Consider the following 18,573-nt stretch of genomic DNA (forward strand, 5'->3'; position numbering starts at 1 on the left):
TTGTAACAGAAATTACTTTGACAGGGGACAAGATGGGTCTGGCTGAAGTACAGAAGGGAGAGACGAGTACTTTTAATTTTTCTTGACTGCATCACAAGCAGCCTACTGAAAATAATATTTATTTTTTATGTACCATAAAGTACATTACTTGGTGTGGGCTAGTTTAGTATGAATTGCTGCATTAATCCAGTATGCCATGGAGGTGAAGCCTATGGCTCTGCTTAGGTGTAAGTAACTCAGATTGATTTAATAGCTCTTAGCTCATCTACGTTGCTGTCTCTGGTGTCTCATCCCCCCCATGTCAATATTCCATAGATTGTATTTTCTTCTTTTTGTGGACTTATCTCTATTAAACTTACCATTTAAAGCCAGCTTCTTCATCAATTATTTTTTTGCCTGGGTGTCTGTTTGCTGAACGACTCTCACCAGTTTTTCCCATTTCAATGTATCAAAAATTATTTCTTTATGGGTGTTAATAGCAATAATAATATTCCAATAGTCTAAAAAGCGGAAATTTAGGTTTCTATTAGCTGTGAGCCAAGACTAACAGAAATAAATGACTGAAGTATGTCACTGTGTATAATTATGCTTTATACTATATTCGTCTTAACGCATTAAAATAAACGTTTTCATTCATTTAGACGTGCATGTATGTGGTAATTTTAGTTTCTGCTACTCCCTGACATAAATAAATAATTGAATAAAAAATATGTAATTACTACAACTAATTTTAAATGAATTTTCTTAGTCTCACTAGCAAAGCTCCTATAAACTGGGGGTAGGGCGACTATTGTTGTGGGATTCCTGCCTTTGTGTTGAATACAGCCAGGCATCTCTGCATAATTTCTAAACTGTTTGGAAATTAAACACGCAGCAGAAAGCAAACGATTTTCACACCCTTTAACATTTCATACACGAATACAAAACGGCTCCTTATTGCAAAACGTTAGCACCTTAAGAGAAAGAAAGACGATTGTTACTGTGGGATCCTACGTTAATGTTTGAATTCTCGTTGCGACTTATATAAAAAAAATATACCCGAATTTATTAAATTGCAATAATTCGTCAGGTACGGGCGTAAACGCGTTTTAGTGTAACGCAGATGCTCAACCACACCGGTAAAATAATTCGCACTGTTGTAAAGACTTGCGTTTCCAGATTTCAAGTGGCGCGCTTGACACTATCTCGCGAGATTACGGAGTGTTGTGTACTTTGTCAGCAGCAGCGCTCCGCCACCATTTCGCTGCGTAAAGTCTCCTCCCCGCGACCGCTACATTCTGCGCCGAAACCCAGTCTCTCCCGCTCCGGATTTTAACTTCTTCCCACAGTCCTAGGTCTACCTCGTTGGGTACCGAGAGCCAGTTTGGACTGCCGGCATCACGGATTGAGTACGATTTTGCGCGGATGACGGCTCCTTCAGCGAGAATTTAGTAAAAGAAAATCAGTCGGAAATTTCAGGTAGGTGGGAACTTAAGATGGCGGCCTTGAGAGGGAGGGGGCAAGGAGGAAGTAATGGGGGGACCCGAGGGGTGCTGAAACGAACGACAGGACGTTACTAGGCTACGTTTGACTTAGTGGTACATTTCAAAGGAACTGCATTCACGGTCTTTTAGCAATGCACAACAACATGCTTTCACCCAAACCGATAACACTAATAAAGGCAACCGTAGCGCATTGTAACAAAATTAATTTGTATTGAAGTCAAGATTCGGTGAGGAGACGTTGCTAACCCCCCTCGAATCCCCCCCGCATGGTCAATGCAAAATTTATGTGAAACTTTATTATAGCGTTTTATATTATTATGTCCGTTTCGATTTAAGAATACATTTTTAATCTTTAAAAATAAGTTTGTAAATATTGTTAATTTTCGAGAGAGGTTTGACCCCACGCAGTGACGTCACATGCGACCCCACTCCCTCCTCCTTCTGTTTTACGTGCACAAGCGGGTTTAATAAGACTTTTTTGGGTGTTTTTTTTTCGTTGTTGTAATTTATCAGACGTATAGGCTTCAATGGGCTGTGTCTGAACCCGAGCATTACATAACGAACAGCGAGAGAATAGGGGCGCCTGCGCATTAAATGATCGCACCCTACCAACTCTTTCAGCTTTGCTAGTTAGCAGCTTGCTTTCCCTTTTTCGCGCAGCACAACCCGCTGTTTATTGTAGAGGCTAGCGTTAGCTAGCTAACCGGTAACGATAGGCGTCTACAGCTCTTTCTTTTTTTTTAAATGACGAGAACAGCTCCGATCACTCTCGGACGGGAAGCAAAAGTCCGATTCGTGGATCACATGATCGGCGGAACCGGTGCTCGCAGACAAACCCGCTGGCTAAACGGGTTACATATCTTTTTTTTTTTTTTTAGCACGGTGGATCCGGGTACATGTGGCGAGGAGGAAACGTTACCGAAATCAAAGATTGAATGACTCGAGGCCCGGCTGCGCGCGCTGAGCCACCGGCTTTTTTAGCCCGTGAAGAGAGCGCGCGTGCTGCAGAATTCCCAGCTGCTTCCTGTGGGCGACTGCAGCACGTTCAACTTGGAGCTGCTGCTCCGGTTTTTTATTACTGCTGCAACATTACCCAGTCAGACACAGCGACTTTTAGACTGAACTGGAGCAAGGAGTTGTCCAGTCTTAGCAGTGAGGTTGCTCCCTACTGACGTGGTACACCCCCCCCCCCCCCAAAAAAAGACAATAACACACACACACACAGTGACATTAGTGTTGTTTTTATAAATTCATCATCTAATAAAGCTACTGGTTTCATGTGCCTTAAAGTTTTTGTAAGACATGGCCAGACGTGAGCCACAAAGAATCACCTAAATAATATATTTTCTAAATTCCATGTTTTGCATGTAAACATACTCAAAAGGGCATAAAAAGTTTTCATGAGGTGGGTGCAATTTTGGATAAATTCCCTTCAGCGTTTTATATTTTTGCCAAAGCTCAAGTAGGATGCTTGGTAAAGTGTTCTTTTTTTCTTCTTTTTTTTTTTTAAATGACACTATATCGCCAAAGGTGTTGGGTCAGTCATCCATAACAATGATCCCAGGTGTTCCTTACACTTCCCTCGCCCCAGGTGTGTAAAGTCCAGCTCCTCCTCATGCTGACTGTTTCTACAAACAACTGTAAAGGAGTGTCGTTATAGGATGCCACCTGTGCAGTAAGTCCAATCAGGAGATTTCCATGCTGGTAGATGTTCCACAGACAGCTGTTGGTGGTGTTTCAATCAAAATGGAAGTGATTGGGAACGTCAGCAACTTAACCGTGAGGTGGTAGGCCATGTAAAGTAAAGTTGCACTGTGGCCAGCTGAGGGACCCAGAGGTCACAGGTTTTCTCCAGGTCTGTAGCTGCAGACCTTCAAACTTTGGTCCTCAGGTTAGGTTGAGCTGGGTATAGAAGTGAATGGCATGGGTTTCCATGACTGAACAGGTGCAGTGAAGCACCGGAAGCAAGGCAGTGTGTCAGATGCAGTTGTGTAGAGTCCGCCATGCTCCCAGCTTTGAGGGAACGGTTTGGGAATGATCCCTTTGGTGTTGAAGAACTTGACTGTCCTGCACAGAGTACTGATGCCCCACTCCAGGTGAACACTTGTAGGATAATTTAAAGAGGAGACGACATTATCTGACCTTACAAAATGCTTTTCTGGACAAAATGGTCCGAAATTCACATGAAAACACTCTTAAATCTTGTGGGAAAGCCTCCTCAGAAGAGTTGAATATGTTTATAGCTAGAAAGGGCAGCTTGGAGCCATCCTCAGCAGTAACATCATGTACAGCTTACTTCCTAGTTCACTTCTGCTCTGAATTTTAAGCACTCTTTGAAGCAAAGAGCGTATAAAGGTTGTCCGTAAACATGCAACCTGCACTGATGTGACTGGTTGGTAATTTAACCTCTAACATTTAGTTTTCTGGTGGTTCCAGTTAGCTGTGTTAGGACAAAACCTACAGGAAGAACCAAATCTGCATTGTTGGGCGTGGCGCCTCTCATCGTCTTTACAGCACTCCTTAGATTCTCTGTGGGCTTCAGTTCAGCCCAGTCTGCTGGCCAATCGGGCACAGGAACACTACGGTCAATGAACCGGCTTTTGGTACCTTTGGCTGTGTGGGCAGGTGCCAAGTCCTGCATCGGAGATTCTGTGCCTCTCCCTTATTTCTACAGACTCTGGGATCTTGAATTCCAAATAAATCGCAAATTTAACTTTCATTTGATAAGAGGGCTTTGAACCTCTGAACAACAGCCCAGTTCTTTTTTCTCCTTAGTCCAGGATGTCTCTGTTTAATCTCCCAAGGCTGCTGTTCTCCCCATTGCTGGTTCACTTTTTACTATTGCACTTTTTCCTTCCACTCAATTTTCTATGAATGTGCTTGCATACAGCACTCTAAACAAGCGCCTTCTTTGGCAAAGATCCTTTCTAGCTTAACCTCCTTGTGGAGGTTTTCAGTGACTGTCTTCTGGACCGTTTAAAGGTTCAGGAGACTAGGGCTGTACGATTTATGGCAAAAATCTAAATTTGCGATTTAATTTTGACTTTTTGCTGCATTGACCAGAAGCAACAAAAATGCCGTGTAGATAAAGATGTTTTGAAAAAAGAAATTCAACTGTTTTTATTAATCAAAATATTCTTATTCAAGAGAACCGCTTGTTGAGTTGGACATCAATCCTTGTTGAACATAAAGGGCAACCAACAAACAAGTCTGTGTATTTAACAGTTTGACCGGTTCTTAATGCTGTGGTGAGATTCCTGAAAGTTTCTGATAAAAACGTATTGATTATATGAACTCTAAAACAAGTAATAAAATTAGATTATCTCACTGCTGCAGCTCTCTTCCCTTCCATTTGGAGGAAAAACCCACTTTAAACATATTACCGACATCTAAAGGACGCTTTTGATCCATTCATTGTTACGTGGCCAATAACTGCGTCTTTTAAAATTGTGATTATATTAGTAATGCGATTAATTGTCCTGCCCTACAGGAAACCTTTGCAGGTGTTTTGAGTAATTTAGCTCGTTAAGCTAACACTGAGTTTCACAATAGTAAAATTTTCTCAGGTGCTAAATTTTGGTTTTTCATTATCTATTAGCCATTAGAGATGCACCGACCTGATACCCAGATCGGATATGGAAACATTTCAAAAGCCCGCCTGCAACATTCAATATCTGCAACACTAAAATTGTGGTGGGGGTGACAAAGTTGGTAAATTTAACACCACAAACATTGCAAGGTGTACGGTTCATTCATTTAACCGTGGTGCCCAGGTAGTGGATTGGATCAGAAAACACTGGACTGGTGCGTCCCTATTGGCCATAATCATCAAACATTACAAGAAATCAATGCTTAAAATATTTAAGGTTCTCTTTCTGAACAGGGAGACACTTTTTTTGTTTTTGTTTTTACAGCATTCTAGTTTTCTGAGCTGCGTCCGTACTGTGGATCCTCATGTGGATTTTCAGCATTGCAGAAACCAGCGGACCCGAAGCCACAAGGGAGCACACATCCACTGACCTAAATTAAATTTTTAGGCCGAGTCACTTCACCGAGGGTCATTCCTGCTTCTTTTACCTGCCACTTAATTCAGGTGGTTAAAATAGCCAATAGAAAATGGGCGTCTCCTCCAAAAATCTGATGCGTCAGTAATTCGCATCGAGTCCTTCTGTGCAAATGCAAACTGTCGGTGCATCTCAATTAATGAGGTGGATTTATTTCAGTAACCCAACTCTAAAAGTGAAACTCATATATAGACCAGTGATCGTGGTGTAGGTTAAAAATAAATCGATTTTAAAGATTGACGCTCTAGGGCTGGGCGATAAATCGATTTAATCGATTAATTCAAATTTACAATTCTTTAAGATTTCATTTTTGGAAAATCTGGATTTTATTTTGCCAATACACTCATTGGGTTTCCATGAAGAGAACAGCATGTGATGCTGAATATATGTTTAGGCAAATATATTGTCAAAATATTGTTAAGTGGAAACTTTTTTTTTACCATAATACGAGGTACTTCATTTACTTATTTACTTTTTTTTTAAACTTAGTTTGAAGTTCACAAGTGTAGTGAAGCCTGTTCTTAGCTCGATGTGTAATACCACTAGCAGCTAATGTTTTGTTATATTTTCATTGTTTATAATGGCACGGCTGCCATCTTGTTTTACAAACATGTTTCACAGCTTGTATTTAGTTGCACTTTGAATTCAGGTCAACTCCCTGACGAAATGGTTTACATAAAAGCAAGGTTTTAAAATAATTTCTTTAATTTCTTTTTATGAAACAAAAAGGAGGAAAAAAATCGATTAATCGGATTTGGTATGATAAAATCGGAGATTTATTTTTTAATCCATATCGCCCAGCCCTATGACGCTCACAGCTAAAGAAGTAAAAAATTCAGGTTCTTAGAAAACCAAAATTACACGAGACCAATGAAAAAAAAAACAAGATTTACTCAATAATTAGGCAGATTGCTGACTTTACCGTTTTCCAGCAGGCTTTAATTGACACGCTCCACATGAAGGGCAATGGTTTGTACTCCTTGTACTGTGAAGTCACGTCTTCCCAGCTGGAAACACCAGAACCGCCCCTGAAGTTGTAACTTCACTCAGCTCCGGTCTGAAAAATGTATCCTAGCCCCCTCCATTCCTGTTTAATCAGAACCATGTCACAGATCAGCAGTGGGAAGAGCAACGGAGTGTTTCACAACAGCTGCTAATTGTGAAATATAGTCGATATATAATTTACTCTGCTTCTTTTTTCACTTCCTCAGAACATGTGGAAGGGATCCTAATTTCAGCATCCTGGAAGTAGAAAGCACAGAAGACCTGTGTCTCACACCACAGACAGGTAAGACGTCGCTTTGTGTACAACAGCCAATCAGATCAAGCCCTGCGTTTAATCTCTCTTCTCGCTCAAACGCCTCAGAAGGTCCGCGGGATCAAACGCCATCGCCGTCTTGCGTGAAGGTGTCTGCAGGTTTTTACGGCGTGGCGTTTTGTTTGGGTTCAGACCGCCTGCTGAATCACAGGATGCGAGTTTGTGTTGAGCAACGCAAACTTCAGCTGCATGCCTTGGACAGAAAGCAGGGGAGGACTACAGTTAGGTCACTCTGTTGGGTTTCTGGTTATTTAAACACACGCAGGCTTGAAAATGGCTGAAATGATTCTGACAGCTGGTTTGAGACTAAGAAATAAAATAAAAAAAATCACGCTGACTGCTCACATAGCCGCCAAACATTTTTTTTGTTGACGTTTTATCCTATTATAATGATTTACAATTTAGGTTTTTGATGGCTTAACAGAAATTATTTTTATAAATATTTTTTTCTGTTTTCGGCGTAACTTACCCGCTTAGACTTTTTTTCTCGAATTGCGTCGTTACACCTTGATGTATTTTATGTGGTAGACCAACACCAAGTAATGCATAATAATGCAGCGGAAAGGAAATCATACATGGTTTTTAACCGCTTTAAAAGCAGAACATGTTTTAATTCACCCGCACTTACTGTGATGGAGCTAAATAAGATTAAGTACAACGTATTGCCTTTAGGAGTTCACTAAGTAGTAAATAGAGTTCTTTGGCGATTAATTAAATTTAAAGGTGCATAGCCACGTTATTTGACTTGTTTTTATTTGTACGTCAGTAGCAAAGATTATCACGTCCTGCTGACGTATTAGTTGTCATTTTGGTGTTTTGTGCTTCGTTTTTGTTAGTAATTAAAGCCTTTAGTGTTGAATTGCAGAGAGTCATGCTCGGTCCAGCATTATTTAATGCTGTTTTAATTATGTAAGCAAACCGGCATTGTGACAGTTCTGTGGTACTGTCGCTAGATGGCGCCACATCTGTTTATACCCGCTAATCGCGCCCAGTGCTGGGGCTATTTATACCCGCAAAAAACCCCCACCATCAAACATTATCAGGATGGACGCTCGGTCTATATAACTTTGTTTTATCATGAGCAAACGGTTTTTGTTCTTTTTTTTTTAGCATACTACGTGGCTATAGACCTTTAAAACTGGGCATCATAATAAAGGGTCAAATTGCCATAATGATCACAACGTCAGCATGTATGAAACTGATCTCACCGGGCAGCTTGAATGCAATATTTGCTAACAATAGAGGATGTTCCCCCTTCTAACTGGACAATAATCCTAAACATCTAACCAGAGATACAATGTATGTTTGTTAGAATGGCTCATTCAAAGCTCAGACCTTTCCCAGTTGGAAATTTGAAAAGCCAGTTCAAAGATGCTTAAAGATCCAGTCTGATGGACTATTTTGGATAGAAATATGTGCTGAGATCCCCAGAATAGTAAAGCTGGTAGAGAATAGAAACTTGAGCGTGTAATCACAGCAAAAGGTGGTTCTCATAGACTGACATAGACAACTTTATTGTCACTTTGTATGTACAGAGTGCATACAGAACGACATTTCGTTGCATACAGCTTGCAACAGTGTAGTGAGATTCCAGGTGGAATAAGGCAACATTACAATATAAAGTGCAACAGTAATCAAACAATGTAAACAATGCAGGAGAAAAACAGTGTGCAGGAGAATGTTCGGACCTGGGTGGCTGAATACAAATGCACATCACAGTTTTCAGATTTTTATTTGTAGAAACAGTCGAAATCTACTTTATTTCCCAGTTTTGTGCACAAAAACAAGGAATTTGACTTCAGTTCCATCCATCCATTAATTTTCTAACACGTCTATCCCTGCTGGGGTCTCTGGTGTTTATCTCCAGCTGCCAATGGGCGAGAGGCGGGGTACACCCTGGACAGGTCCCAGTCCATCGCAGGACTTCAGTTCCAGTAAATTAATGCATTTTATAGATAGAAGAATAAGACAAACAATCGTCTAACCATGTATTCATTTCCATTCACTTCACAATTATTCTGTGATCCGGTCAATGTTGTAACGTGGTTGGGATTTGACAAACTGTGCAAAGTGGGTGTGAGTATTTTTTACAAGCTATTGTATAGGAACGGTTCAACAGCAGAACTTGGTGGCATCTTGGAGAGACGATGCAGTGGTCAGAGTCAGGTCTCCTTGAGCAGGAGCACGTGTAAACGCATGACTCCAGGGTAGGAGAGGACCGATCTAAATCAGTCTGACTGGCGTCGCTAACGTCTCGTATCTCCGCTCTCCACAGGTGCTTTGTGTGGCCGGAGCAGCTCAGAGGAAGGAAGATCTGGAGAGGAGGCGGAGCGGCAGCTCGCCTCCCCGGCTGTGGATGTGCTGGGTGCCAACCCCCAGGCTGCACAGAATGTGGCTGGGGAGTCGCCTCGGCATGCCCCGCAGCCGGTCGCAGCTGCTCCCTGCCCAGCCCCCCCGCTCGCCAGTCCGTCCGCCGTGCCGCTGCCAGGCTGCAACTCCGCGCTCCTCGCCATGGAGAGCACCCCTCCGAACACTTTGCCTGGGACGCTCCCGTGCAGCGACGTTAAGGCCGTCATCTCACAGGAGGTCCTCTCTGAGGAGACCCCGTCTGACGCCAGGAGCTCTTTGCCGGCGTCGCTCACCGAGGATGCCGGGATGCAGAGTCTTCCCGTCCCCACGCCTCTCTCCTCACAGGTTGATAGCACAGTGGAAGAGCATCACTACGGGTCACAAACTATTAAAGACAGAAGCCTCTCGAATAGTCAGGGATACCAGATTGAGCATCAGAGTCCTGGACCTGTGGTTGTTACAGAATACAAACCAGAGACTGGAAGCCTCTCAGGAGGAAATCTTCTCCTGCGCCCCAAATCTCAAATCTGCTTCACCGTCGCTTCTTCCTCTGGTTCCCAGTCAGGTGTTGGATTTAAAGTCCTGGAGCAGCCGGTCCTTACACCTCAGCGCAGCCACACAGGTCTGTCAGGGGTCGCGGAGGACTCAGACTCTCAGCTCCAAACTAAGCAAACTGACCCATCAGAAACACAACCTAAGGAGCCCAGCAAAACAAACTCTCTGGAGTCAGTCCAGACTTCCCTCCGCACAGAAACGCGACCTCACTCAGGCGCTCCTGACGCAAACAAAAGGGACGACGCCTCCTCCACCTCCCTGTCCTCTGACTTCAACGTGCTGCCGGAGCTCTCCTCACAGGAAAGCGCCTCAGGTCCCGCCGCGGGGCTAGTCGTCTCGCTGCAGGCGGGGACGCCGCACGCCTCAGACCAAGTCCCCCCGACGGAGACGTCGCTGATCGCCGAGATCCTGCGCTCGGGCGAGGCCCAAGAAATCGTGGTGGTCCGGGACGGCTGCGACTGGTCCGGCGTGCACCTGAACCAGAATTACCTGGTGCAGCGGGAAGACGGCACCGTCTGCCAGGCCGCCATCGTCAACCAGCTCTCTGCGGGGGAGCCGAAGCTGTACGAAGAGGGCGTCCAGACGAGGGTGGAGCTCCACTCTCAGCCCGTGGAGGTGTACGAGTTCTGCAGCCTGGTGGAGGAGGTGGCCGAGGAGACCATCTGCGTCGGCGGCAGCGCGCAGATCCCCCACTCGCCGGGCTACGAGGTGAACCTGTTCAACGCGCTGCTGGAGAACGCAGACGAGGACCTCGAGCCGTCTATTCACACGGACGCCGACACCATCATCATTTCCCAGGAGTCCCTGGGGTCGGCGGGCGATGACGCCCACAGCCTGTCCGTGCAGAACCCGAGGGTGGGGCAGCATCTGGTGTTAAACGCCGACCAGACTGTGGAAATGGCGCACACGGGCGGGGTGTGTTTACTTCAGGTGTCCGCGCTCACCTCCGACTCCTTCACTGTGGAGGAGAGCGACGTCACGACGCAAACCGGGGCGCCTTGTTCCCCGACCGGCCCGGTGGACCCGGGTGTGACGCAGGTGAGCGGTGCTGCTGCGCCTCAGCAACAGGAGGCGGCGCCGGCGGTCTCAGGCGGGGCCGCCGCCGTAACGGTGCACGTTTCCAGCGCCGCCAGCCCGGCCCCGGGGTTCACCGTCGTCAGCGCCGTCAAACCCGAGTTCTGCGTCTCTTCCCCGGACGGAACCAGAGTCAGCCTGGCTCTGACTCCGTCCGTCTCTGTGGTGTCCGCAGAGACGAAGCCGGCGGCGTTCTGCGCCACCCACTCCTCCGCCGTCGTGAGTCCAAAGCTGCTCCTGTTTAAGCCGGGGGAAACTCCTGTGCTGAAGCACCCCCCCTCCCTGCAGGCGAAGGTGTGCAGGCAGCAGAGCGTGGACGGCACGCCGGCCGGCGCCCACAGCTCTCTGGCTGCCGCCGTGTCTGAGGAGTGCCTTTCCCAGCCCGTCTCAGCCGGGGGCTCTGCGTTTGTGTCCGCCGCCAGTAAAGCAGCGGCTCCGGCTGCTGTCAAAGCCCAGCAGGCGGCGTCGGTCGCCCCTACAGCTTCACCCGGCAAATCCGAGGCCTTAACCGAAACGTCGGCGGCGCAGGCAGAGCCCCCCGGCGTCCCCCGACCCGTCACGCCTCCGACCTTTGAGGTGCTTCCTGCGGCCGAGGAGCGGGACGAGACGGAGCCGTTCCCCAACCCCAACGACTCCAACAGTTACCACGACGACGCGGAGGACGAGAGCGAGGACATGGACCAAGACCAGGACGAACAGGGAAGTGACATCCACGAGGCGGAACTGGGACACGTCAGCAGTCCAGAGGAAGACAGCGACGACGACCCGGACCCAGACAGGAGCGACATGACGACTCCCAGCTCTACGCTCAAGGTAGTTCAGCTGGCCGTTTGATCAGAAAGCTGCAGCCAGCGCAGTAATGACTAGAGATGTACCCATCTGGGCCCGTTAACCAGTGGTGTCAAAAGTACACACATTTGTTACTTAAGTAGAAGTATAGATACTGCGGTTTAAAAACACTCTGGTAAAAGTTGAAGTATCAACTTGACCTCTTTACTCAAGTAAAAGTGAAAAAGTATGTGCTCCAAAAACTACTTAAAGTATAAAAGTATAAAGTAACCTTTAAAAAAATGCCACTATATGAATTGAAAGCTTAATTTAAACACTGATTAGTTCTACATGTGGCCCAAGACACAACATAATCATTAACCCATTAGTCCAGGGCTGTCAAACTAATTTCTATATGGGGCCACTTTGGCATCATGAAGTCATTAAAAGGGCCGCTTGCATGTGTAGAGACGATACGTTTCATTTCATAATTTCATTCCAGTTCACACAGTAGTATAAACAATGCACAGTAACATAGAAGTAGCACTCTTAGGCCCAGTTTATACAGTTTATCTGCAAAAAAAAGTTGATATTAGGGTAAGTTACACTTACAGGAGGCACAGTTTTAGCCACTTTATACACTATAAAATGATATATGCCTTTTTTTTTGGCTCTCGAGGGCCGGGTAATTTACCTTGAAGGGCCAGATTTGGCCCGCGGGCCTTGAGTTTGACACCTGTGCATTAGTCAAAGACAAAGTCACTCAAGGAGCATGTTCTCTCTCAAACTTTATTGGAATTCAATTCCAAACAGAGGAGCCTGCAGAACTGCCAGAACATAAATGTGTGAGTTACATCAAATACGTGAGGTAAACTATACCCTTTGGTGCAAAAACATTCTATGTAGTTAAGAGAGAGACTATATAGCTAACCAATGAGTGTTTGCGTTATATGACTCATCCATTTACACCTAGTTCTCACTAGGTGTGGATGGCGCCAATGATCTGCATTGGATGGTGCACATTACGTGAAATAAATATTTATAAATTTTAAACTGAAGCCAAGAGTAACGAGTAAAATTTGTTTTAAAAATGTAAGGAATAGAAAGTACAGATACTTGTGTGAAAATGTAATGAGTAGAAGTAAGAAGTAGAAGGAAAAATAAGTAATGGAGTAAAGTATAGATACCTAAAAAGTGTCCTTCAGTACAGTAACGAAGTATTTGTACTTCGTTACTTGACACCTCTGCTGTTAACAGAGTGTCTGTCCTCATAACCATACAGAACGACAGTTTCCATTCTGCCCTTTAGTTCATTTATCAAACGAAGAGGGAGCAGAAACACAAAAGCTGTGTGTGGTAAAAACAAAAGCAGAAACCTTCATTTCCCACAATATTAACTAGTAAAAGCAGCGACCAGCCGCCGATAGAAGCGGAGAGTTTCAGCAGGTTTATGTTCATCGTTACGTCAGCTCTGAACCCAGAGAAGCAACCGGGGCGGCCTACAACTCTGGGAAGGGTTATGAGGCAATTTGAGAGCAGCGTGAAGTCTGTCAGGGCGCGGCGGGGAGGATTATTTACCCGCCGTGCAACAATGCATGCATCTTATGAGGAGATGGTACACAATTAGAGGTGTGTGGGGGGGGGGGGGGGGGCGATACCAAAGTTCAGTTTTATCACGGTATGCTGTGGTACTGTTGTGATAACGATAAAATAGATGACAAAAAAAAAATTTCCAGCTTCTAGCAGTCTTTCTTTTTTTTTTTTTTTTTTTAAGCTTACAGCAATTATAGCCCCATAAACACAAATGTTGTCCTCAAAATACGTTTAATAATATAACATCTAACCTATTGAAACAAAATTTAAACTAGGCTTCAGCAGGACACTAGCTGCGTAAAGAAAAGTGAGTTTTATCACTAAAGTGGACACGTTAGCTGCAATTAATCATATTTTTTTTAAATTTATTATGTATTGATGCTTTTAAGGAAGCAAAACTAGAAAAAATAAAGTTTTAAATAACAATCCTGCTAATACTGCTTATCGCTGTGATGATAAAAGCTAAATTTTCACAATACCATAAATATCCACGTCTACACACAGTTGTTTTTTGTTTTTCTGGCAACATAAGAATTTCTTTTCACCAACAGCTTGCGGTCATTTACATAGTTCACCAACTTTTTAAAGTATCGGTCCAGAGTCATTTATTTGTGCTTGTCTAGTTTTCAGGTGGTGCCAGTGTTGAATAACACAGTTCACAGGGGTGATCGCTCAGAGCATTTAAGATTTTAAAGTCGACGTGATCAAATGCTGTCTGGCGCGTAACAAACCACCACATGCTAACTGTAGCATCAGCAACAGCTAATTGTGGGATTCTTACAAACGAGGCTCTGTTGTCTTTTTAAAAACACAAAAAACGCTGCGACACAAACCATTTTTAAGTGGCGGGGGCTTCTGCTTCCTCCATGTCGAGTTGTCGACCAGCTCGACGAGAATTATACAGCCATACTCAATAAAATGCGTCCGAGTGAGGCTCACTCATCAGATGAAAAGTGCCTTTTGCGATAACAACCCTTTATCAGGCGTTAAACATGTTTGTTTTTAATTAAGCACCCTTTTTTTATTCAAAATGTTAATTTTTATTAGTCTGTTTCTAAGCTGTTGCTGTGAAATCAGTTGCTTTTTAATTTAATATTCTAATTTTAAAGATTGTGTTTTTATTACCCGGAAGCATAAAATCATCATAATTAGCAGAAAGAGCGGTATTCTGTGTGTAATTAATCTATATAACGGGTTTAACGACGTGACGTACTGAAAAGGAGCCTTTTCGGCCTCTTCCTTATTCAGGGGTCGATGCGGCAGAAACTCCACGCAGAGTTTTCACGCCGTATTCCCAGGATTCAAAGCCGGGCCCGCCGTATCAGAGATGCCGACAGTCGGCTACATCACAGAGGGACAGTTTAGTTTAGAACAACTTTTTAAATTGTCGAATTTATAGAAAAATACTTTATATAGATTGACTCAACAGTGAACTTCACCACACGGTCAGACTGTCTAGAGCGCAGAAAAGTGGCAAATAAAAGTTAGGGGGAAAATGGCACTTTGCCATAATGTTTGGAGAAAATCAAACTTGGCATTGACAACACAAACAGGACACTGTACTGCAAAAAAATAACTAAAAATAAGTAAAAATATTTTGAAATTAATGCGTTTGCCCTTGATTTGAGCAGGTAAATAAGATTATCTGCCAATAGAATGAGTATTTTGACCCCTAAAATAAGATAATTAGATATATACTGCACTTGAAATAAGATGATGGAGATAAATTGTTCCTATTTTAAGTGCATAAATCTTATTCCATTGGCAGATAATCCTATTTACCTGCTCAAATCAAGGATAAATGCACTAATTTCAAGAAAATTTTAGTTATTTTTAGTTCTGTTTTTGCAGTGTGTGAGCATGGTGGTGGAGGGGTGATGCTTTGGACCTGATCCTCAGCCGTAGGACCTTGGTGCCTTGCGGTCCTTGAGCGGGCCAAAGTCGTCCAGTTTCAAACATGAGGCATCAGATCTGCAACATAATGGCTGAGAAGGAAAAGTATGCAGGTTGTGCAATGGTCCAGTCAAAGTCGAGACCCTATAGTGATTGAAATGCTACGGTGGGACCTTAAGAGCTTTGAAAATGTCTGCAAACGTTGGGTGAAGCCAGCTGCTAAATCATTAGGTGCACTTGTAGTTTTTCCCCACACAGCTTTTCCAGTTTGAAATCATCTTTAAAAAGTGACAGTATGGATCTGTGGTTCTTTTCCTGGACTTTTTAGGTTTCGATTTGCATAAACATTTAATCGAAGATATACTTCTCCTTATCCCACTGTGCATCAGAACAGTAGCTGCTAGCCTCGCAGCCCGACAGGAAGGAGCAGGCTGTGTTGGCTTTTCAAAATAAAGTACATTTTAACGTTTCGTTATAGTTGAAGTCATTTCAGTCTTATGCTCAATATAAGTGCACAAACATAGGCTCTACATAACAGGATCTATCTATCTATCTATCTATCTATCTATCTATCTATCTATCTATCTATCTATCTATCTATCTATCTCTCTATCTCTCTATCTCTCTATCTCTCTATCTATCTCTCTATCGTTCAAATACATCACATTGTTTTTGCATATATTAAAAAAAACTTATTCTGAAGGTGTGGCGGCCTTTAATTCACCATGGCGACCTTTATTTTGCCGTGGATGAAAGCCGATCCAGTCAAGTAGTCGGTATCGCACCTCTAGAGCCAAGTTAACAGAGAAAGCCAGAGGTTCAGAAAATTATCCTTTAAAGCCAAATTACCGCAGGTAAAGACCGTGTTTATAAAGCAAATTTCATATCGCTTTTGTTCAAGAGTTATGCATTGATGCATCTTTTTTTTTTTTTTTTTTAGTTGATGCTGACTTGATTAGGGATATAAATTTTGGGGTTTCTTAGCAACGCTTTGGTGTGTAACACTGCGATGGTGTTTGCTGGCATGTCTCCACTGTCTTCATCCTGCAGGCAGACCATCAATGCAACTCATGTGAAAAGTGTTGTTGTTATTATTATGTAGCTCCCTTTTAAGTTGGCCGCATGCTCAAGCCATGTGTGTTTTCCAGCATGAAGAGAGCAGGACAGACACACAGGTACTGTTCCTCAAGGTAAGCGGTGGCTGTCCGACACCCACATAGGCTCACGCTCAGCAGGGTTCTCATTTTTGGGCAATTTTAACACAACGGGGCCTTTTTTGGCTTTAGCTTTCCTTTTTGTTTGCATGAGGATAACGACTTAAACAGAAGGCCCGTGATTGAGAATGAAATTAGATTATTATGAAAAGGTTTGACCATGTTAGTTAGACCCATAGTACATGAAGTAAAATGCACACAGACTGGTGTATTTCAATTGTTCTCTTGTCAATAGGGGAGGATTCTGGGTTACTGCAAAAAACAAAACAAAAAAAACAGAACAAAATTGAATTTCTATGAAAAGCAGCACAGTATTATAGAAATGTTATGATTGGATTCACATGACCTTTTTCTGTTATGAAAAGCCTTGAGACGATTGGCGTTTAAGTCCCGGTCTCATTCCAGGTATTCGATCGTGGTCCTGCTTTTAAAAGTTTTTATATTCTGATCACCCAAAAACTCTTTGCCAAAGAAGCTTGCTGCTCAAAGTGCTTTGTCCATGAACTTTAATGGGAACGTTTTTCTAGATTATTTGGGACTCTATTCGTGGTCGGCCCTCTGTTTGCAGGAGTTATTACATTAATGCAGCCTGGAGGCAGTCGGCCTGTGGCACTGCAAAAACAGAACTAAAAATTAGTGAAATTTTCTTGAAATCATTGTAATTTTCCTTGATTAGAGCAGGTAAATAAGACTATTTGCCAATGGAATAAGATTTTTTGCAAATAAAATAGGAACAATTCATCTCCATCGTCTTATTTCAAGTGCAGGATGTCTAATTATGTTATTTTAGAGATGAATTGTTCCTGTTTTAAGTGCAAAAATCTCATTCTATTGGCAAATAGTCTTATCTACCTGCTCAAATCAAGGTAAAATACACTCATTTCAATAAATTTTTACTTATTTTTAGTTCCCTTTTTGCAGTGTGCTGAGAGGTCCAGGAAGCCCGGGTTCTAACACTGGTGGCCTTCAGCTCGTCTGCGTTGTTGGGTCCAGTTTCTCTACGGGGGTTCGGGTCAGAACAGTTTGGTGATAGCATGAACTTCGCAGCAAGTTCTGGTACTTCTGTCAGTGTGGAAAGGTACCAAGTACTGCAGGGAAATGAAACCAGCCTTTCTAAAAAGGGATGCAGAAAGCGCTCCGTATTTTCCTGGTATCAGCTGCTCTGACCTCTTTGACCTCTTTCCTCCACCCTTCTTCCTCCCATTGATGTGATTGGATACGGCGCTCTGAGTAGCTAGCTGCTTTTACCGTGAGCCTTTTGTGGCTCACTCTGTTGATGATCAGGCCGCCGTCGAGTCAGCAGGCTTACTATGTGATCGTGTTGACAATCATAACATTTCAGGATTGGCGATCGTTGGTCTTGTGCAACATTCCAGTTTTCCTAGATGCCAAATGTTTGGCGTTTAACTGTAAGCCATAATTCTCAAAATAACCAGGAATAAATGAAATATATCACTGTGTGTAATTATCTTTTACCTTTTTAATTAATTTATTGAAATAAATACATTTATGAAGCATGTTCACCTTTCATTTGTGCTTAAACTGACTTGAGGCTTTTGCACTCATCCCTTCTTCTCCTCAACCATTGGTCTCGGCCCTCAGGTGCGGCAGTGGATCGCAGATAGGGTCACGGTCAATTCGTCGCCAGCCTCGCCCTCCACCTCCGCCTCCTTCCTCGGCCCCTCGTCCACCCCCGATTGGACGCCGCGTCAACGGGAGAAGACCTCGCCTCTCCGGGGTCCTCATGGCAAGTTTGTGTCTCCTTCCTCTATGGGCTACAGCTTCTCCTCCTCGTCGCCAGACCAGAGCACGCCTCAGCGCTCCCGCGGAGATCGTCACAGTGACATGGCCGAGCAGGCGAAACACGTGAGTAAGACGTTGGGCGACACATAAATTTGGTTTTAACCCTGCAAAAGAAAAAGTTTCCCTTGTGACTCATGTGTCTGTATCCTTGAACTGATAAAAGTGTTTGGGCATTATTTACTACTTCAGTCCTGCTCCCTTAGTTCAGGTATCTCAGACAGGAATGTGACTGATTTTAATTTATTTTTTTTGGTCACTGGCTCAAAAAGGTGGCACCAAAACAACCAGGAAGTTGATCACTAACAAAAGGGAAATAACTTCCCCAGAACAATGGAGCGAAGGCTGTGGTTAAAACCTGGAGAAAGCGCCATGAAGGAAGAAATGTGCAGAACACATCTTTCCATCGCCGGCTTATTCTAAATTATTTAACCCACATTACTGTAAGAAAGTGGGTGTAA

The 18,573-nt window shown here is 43.7% G+C and overlaps 1 protein-coding gene across 1 annotated transcript in view; it reads left to right on the forward strand.

The window, feature by feature from the left end:
• The first annotated feature begins 1,226 nt into the window (after positions 1-1,226).
• The window catches only part of srcap (Snf2-related CREBBP activator protein), a 54,695-nt gene continuing 37,348 nt past the window's right edge, over positions 1,227-18,573 (forward strand). The window contains exons 1-4 of the mRNA XM_021323806.2: positions 1,227-1,458; positions 6,760-6,836; positions 9,142-11,657; positions 17,915-18,178. Coding sequence (XP_021179481.2) covers positions 9,378-11,657; positions 17,915-18,178 — 2,544 coding nt within the window. The 5' untranslated portion in view covers positions 1,227-1,458; positions 6,760-6,836; positions 9,142-9,377. The remainder of the gene's footprint in view (positions 1,459-6,759; positions 6,837-9,141; positions 11,658-17,914; positions 18,179-18,573) is intronic.

Source organism: Fundulus heteroclitus, chromosome 10 (genome assembly GCF_011125445.2).
Source record: "Fundulus heteroclitus isolate FHET01 chromosome 10, MU-UCD_Fhet_4.1, whole genome shotgun sequence".
Taxonomy (NCBI): Eukaryota; Metazoa; Chordata; class Actinopteri; order Cyprinodontiformes; family Fundulidae; genus Fundulus; species Fundulus heteroclitus.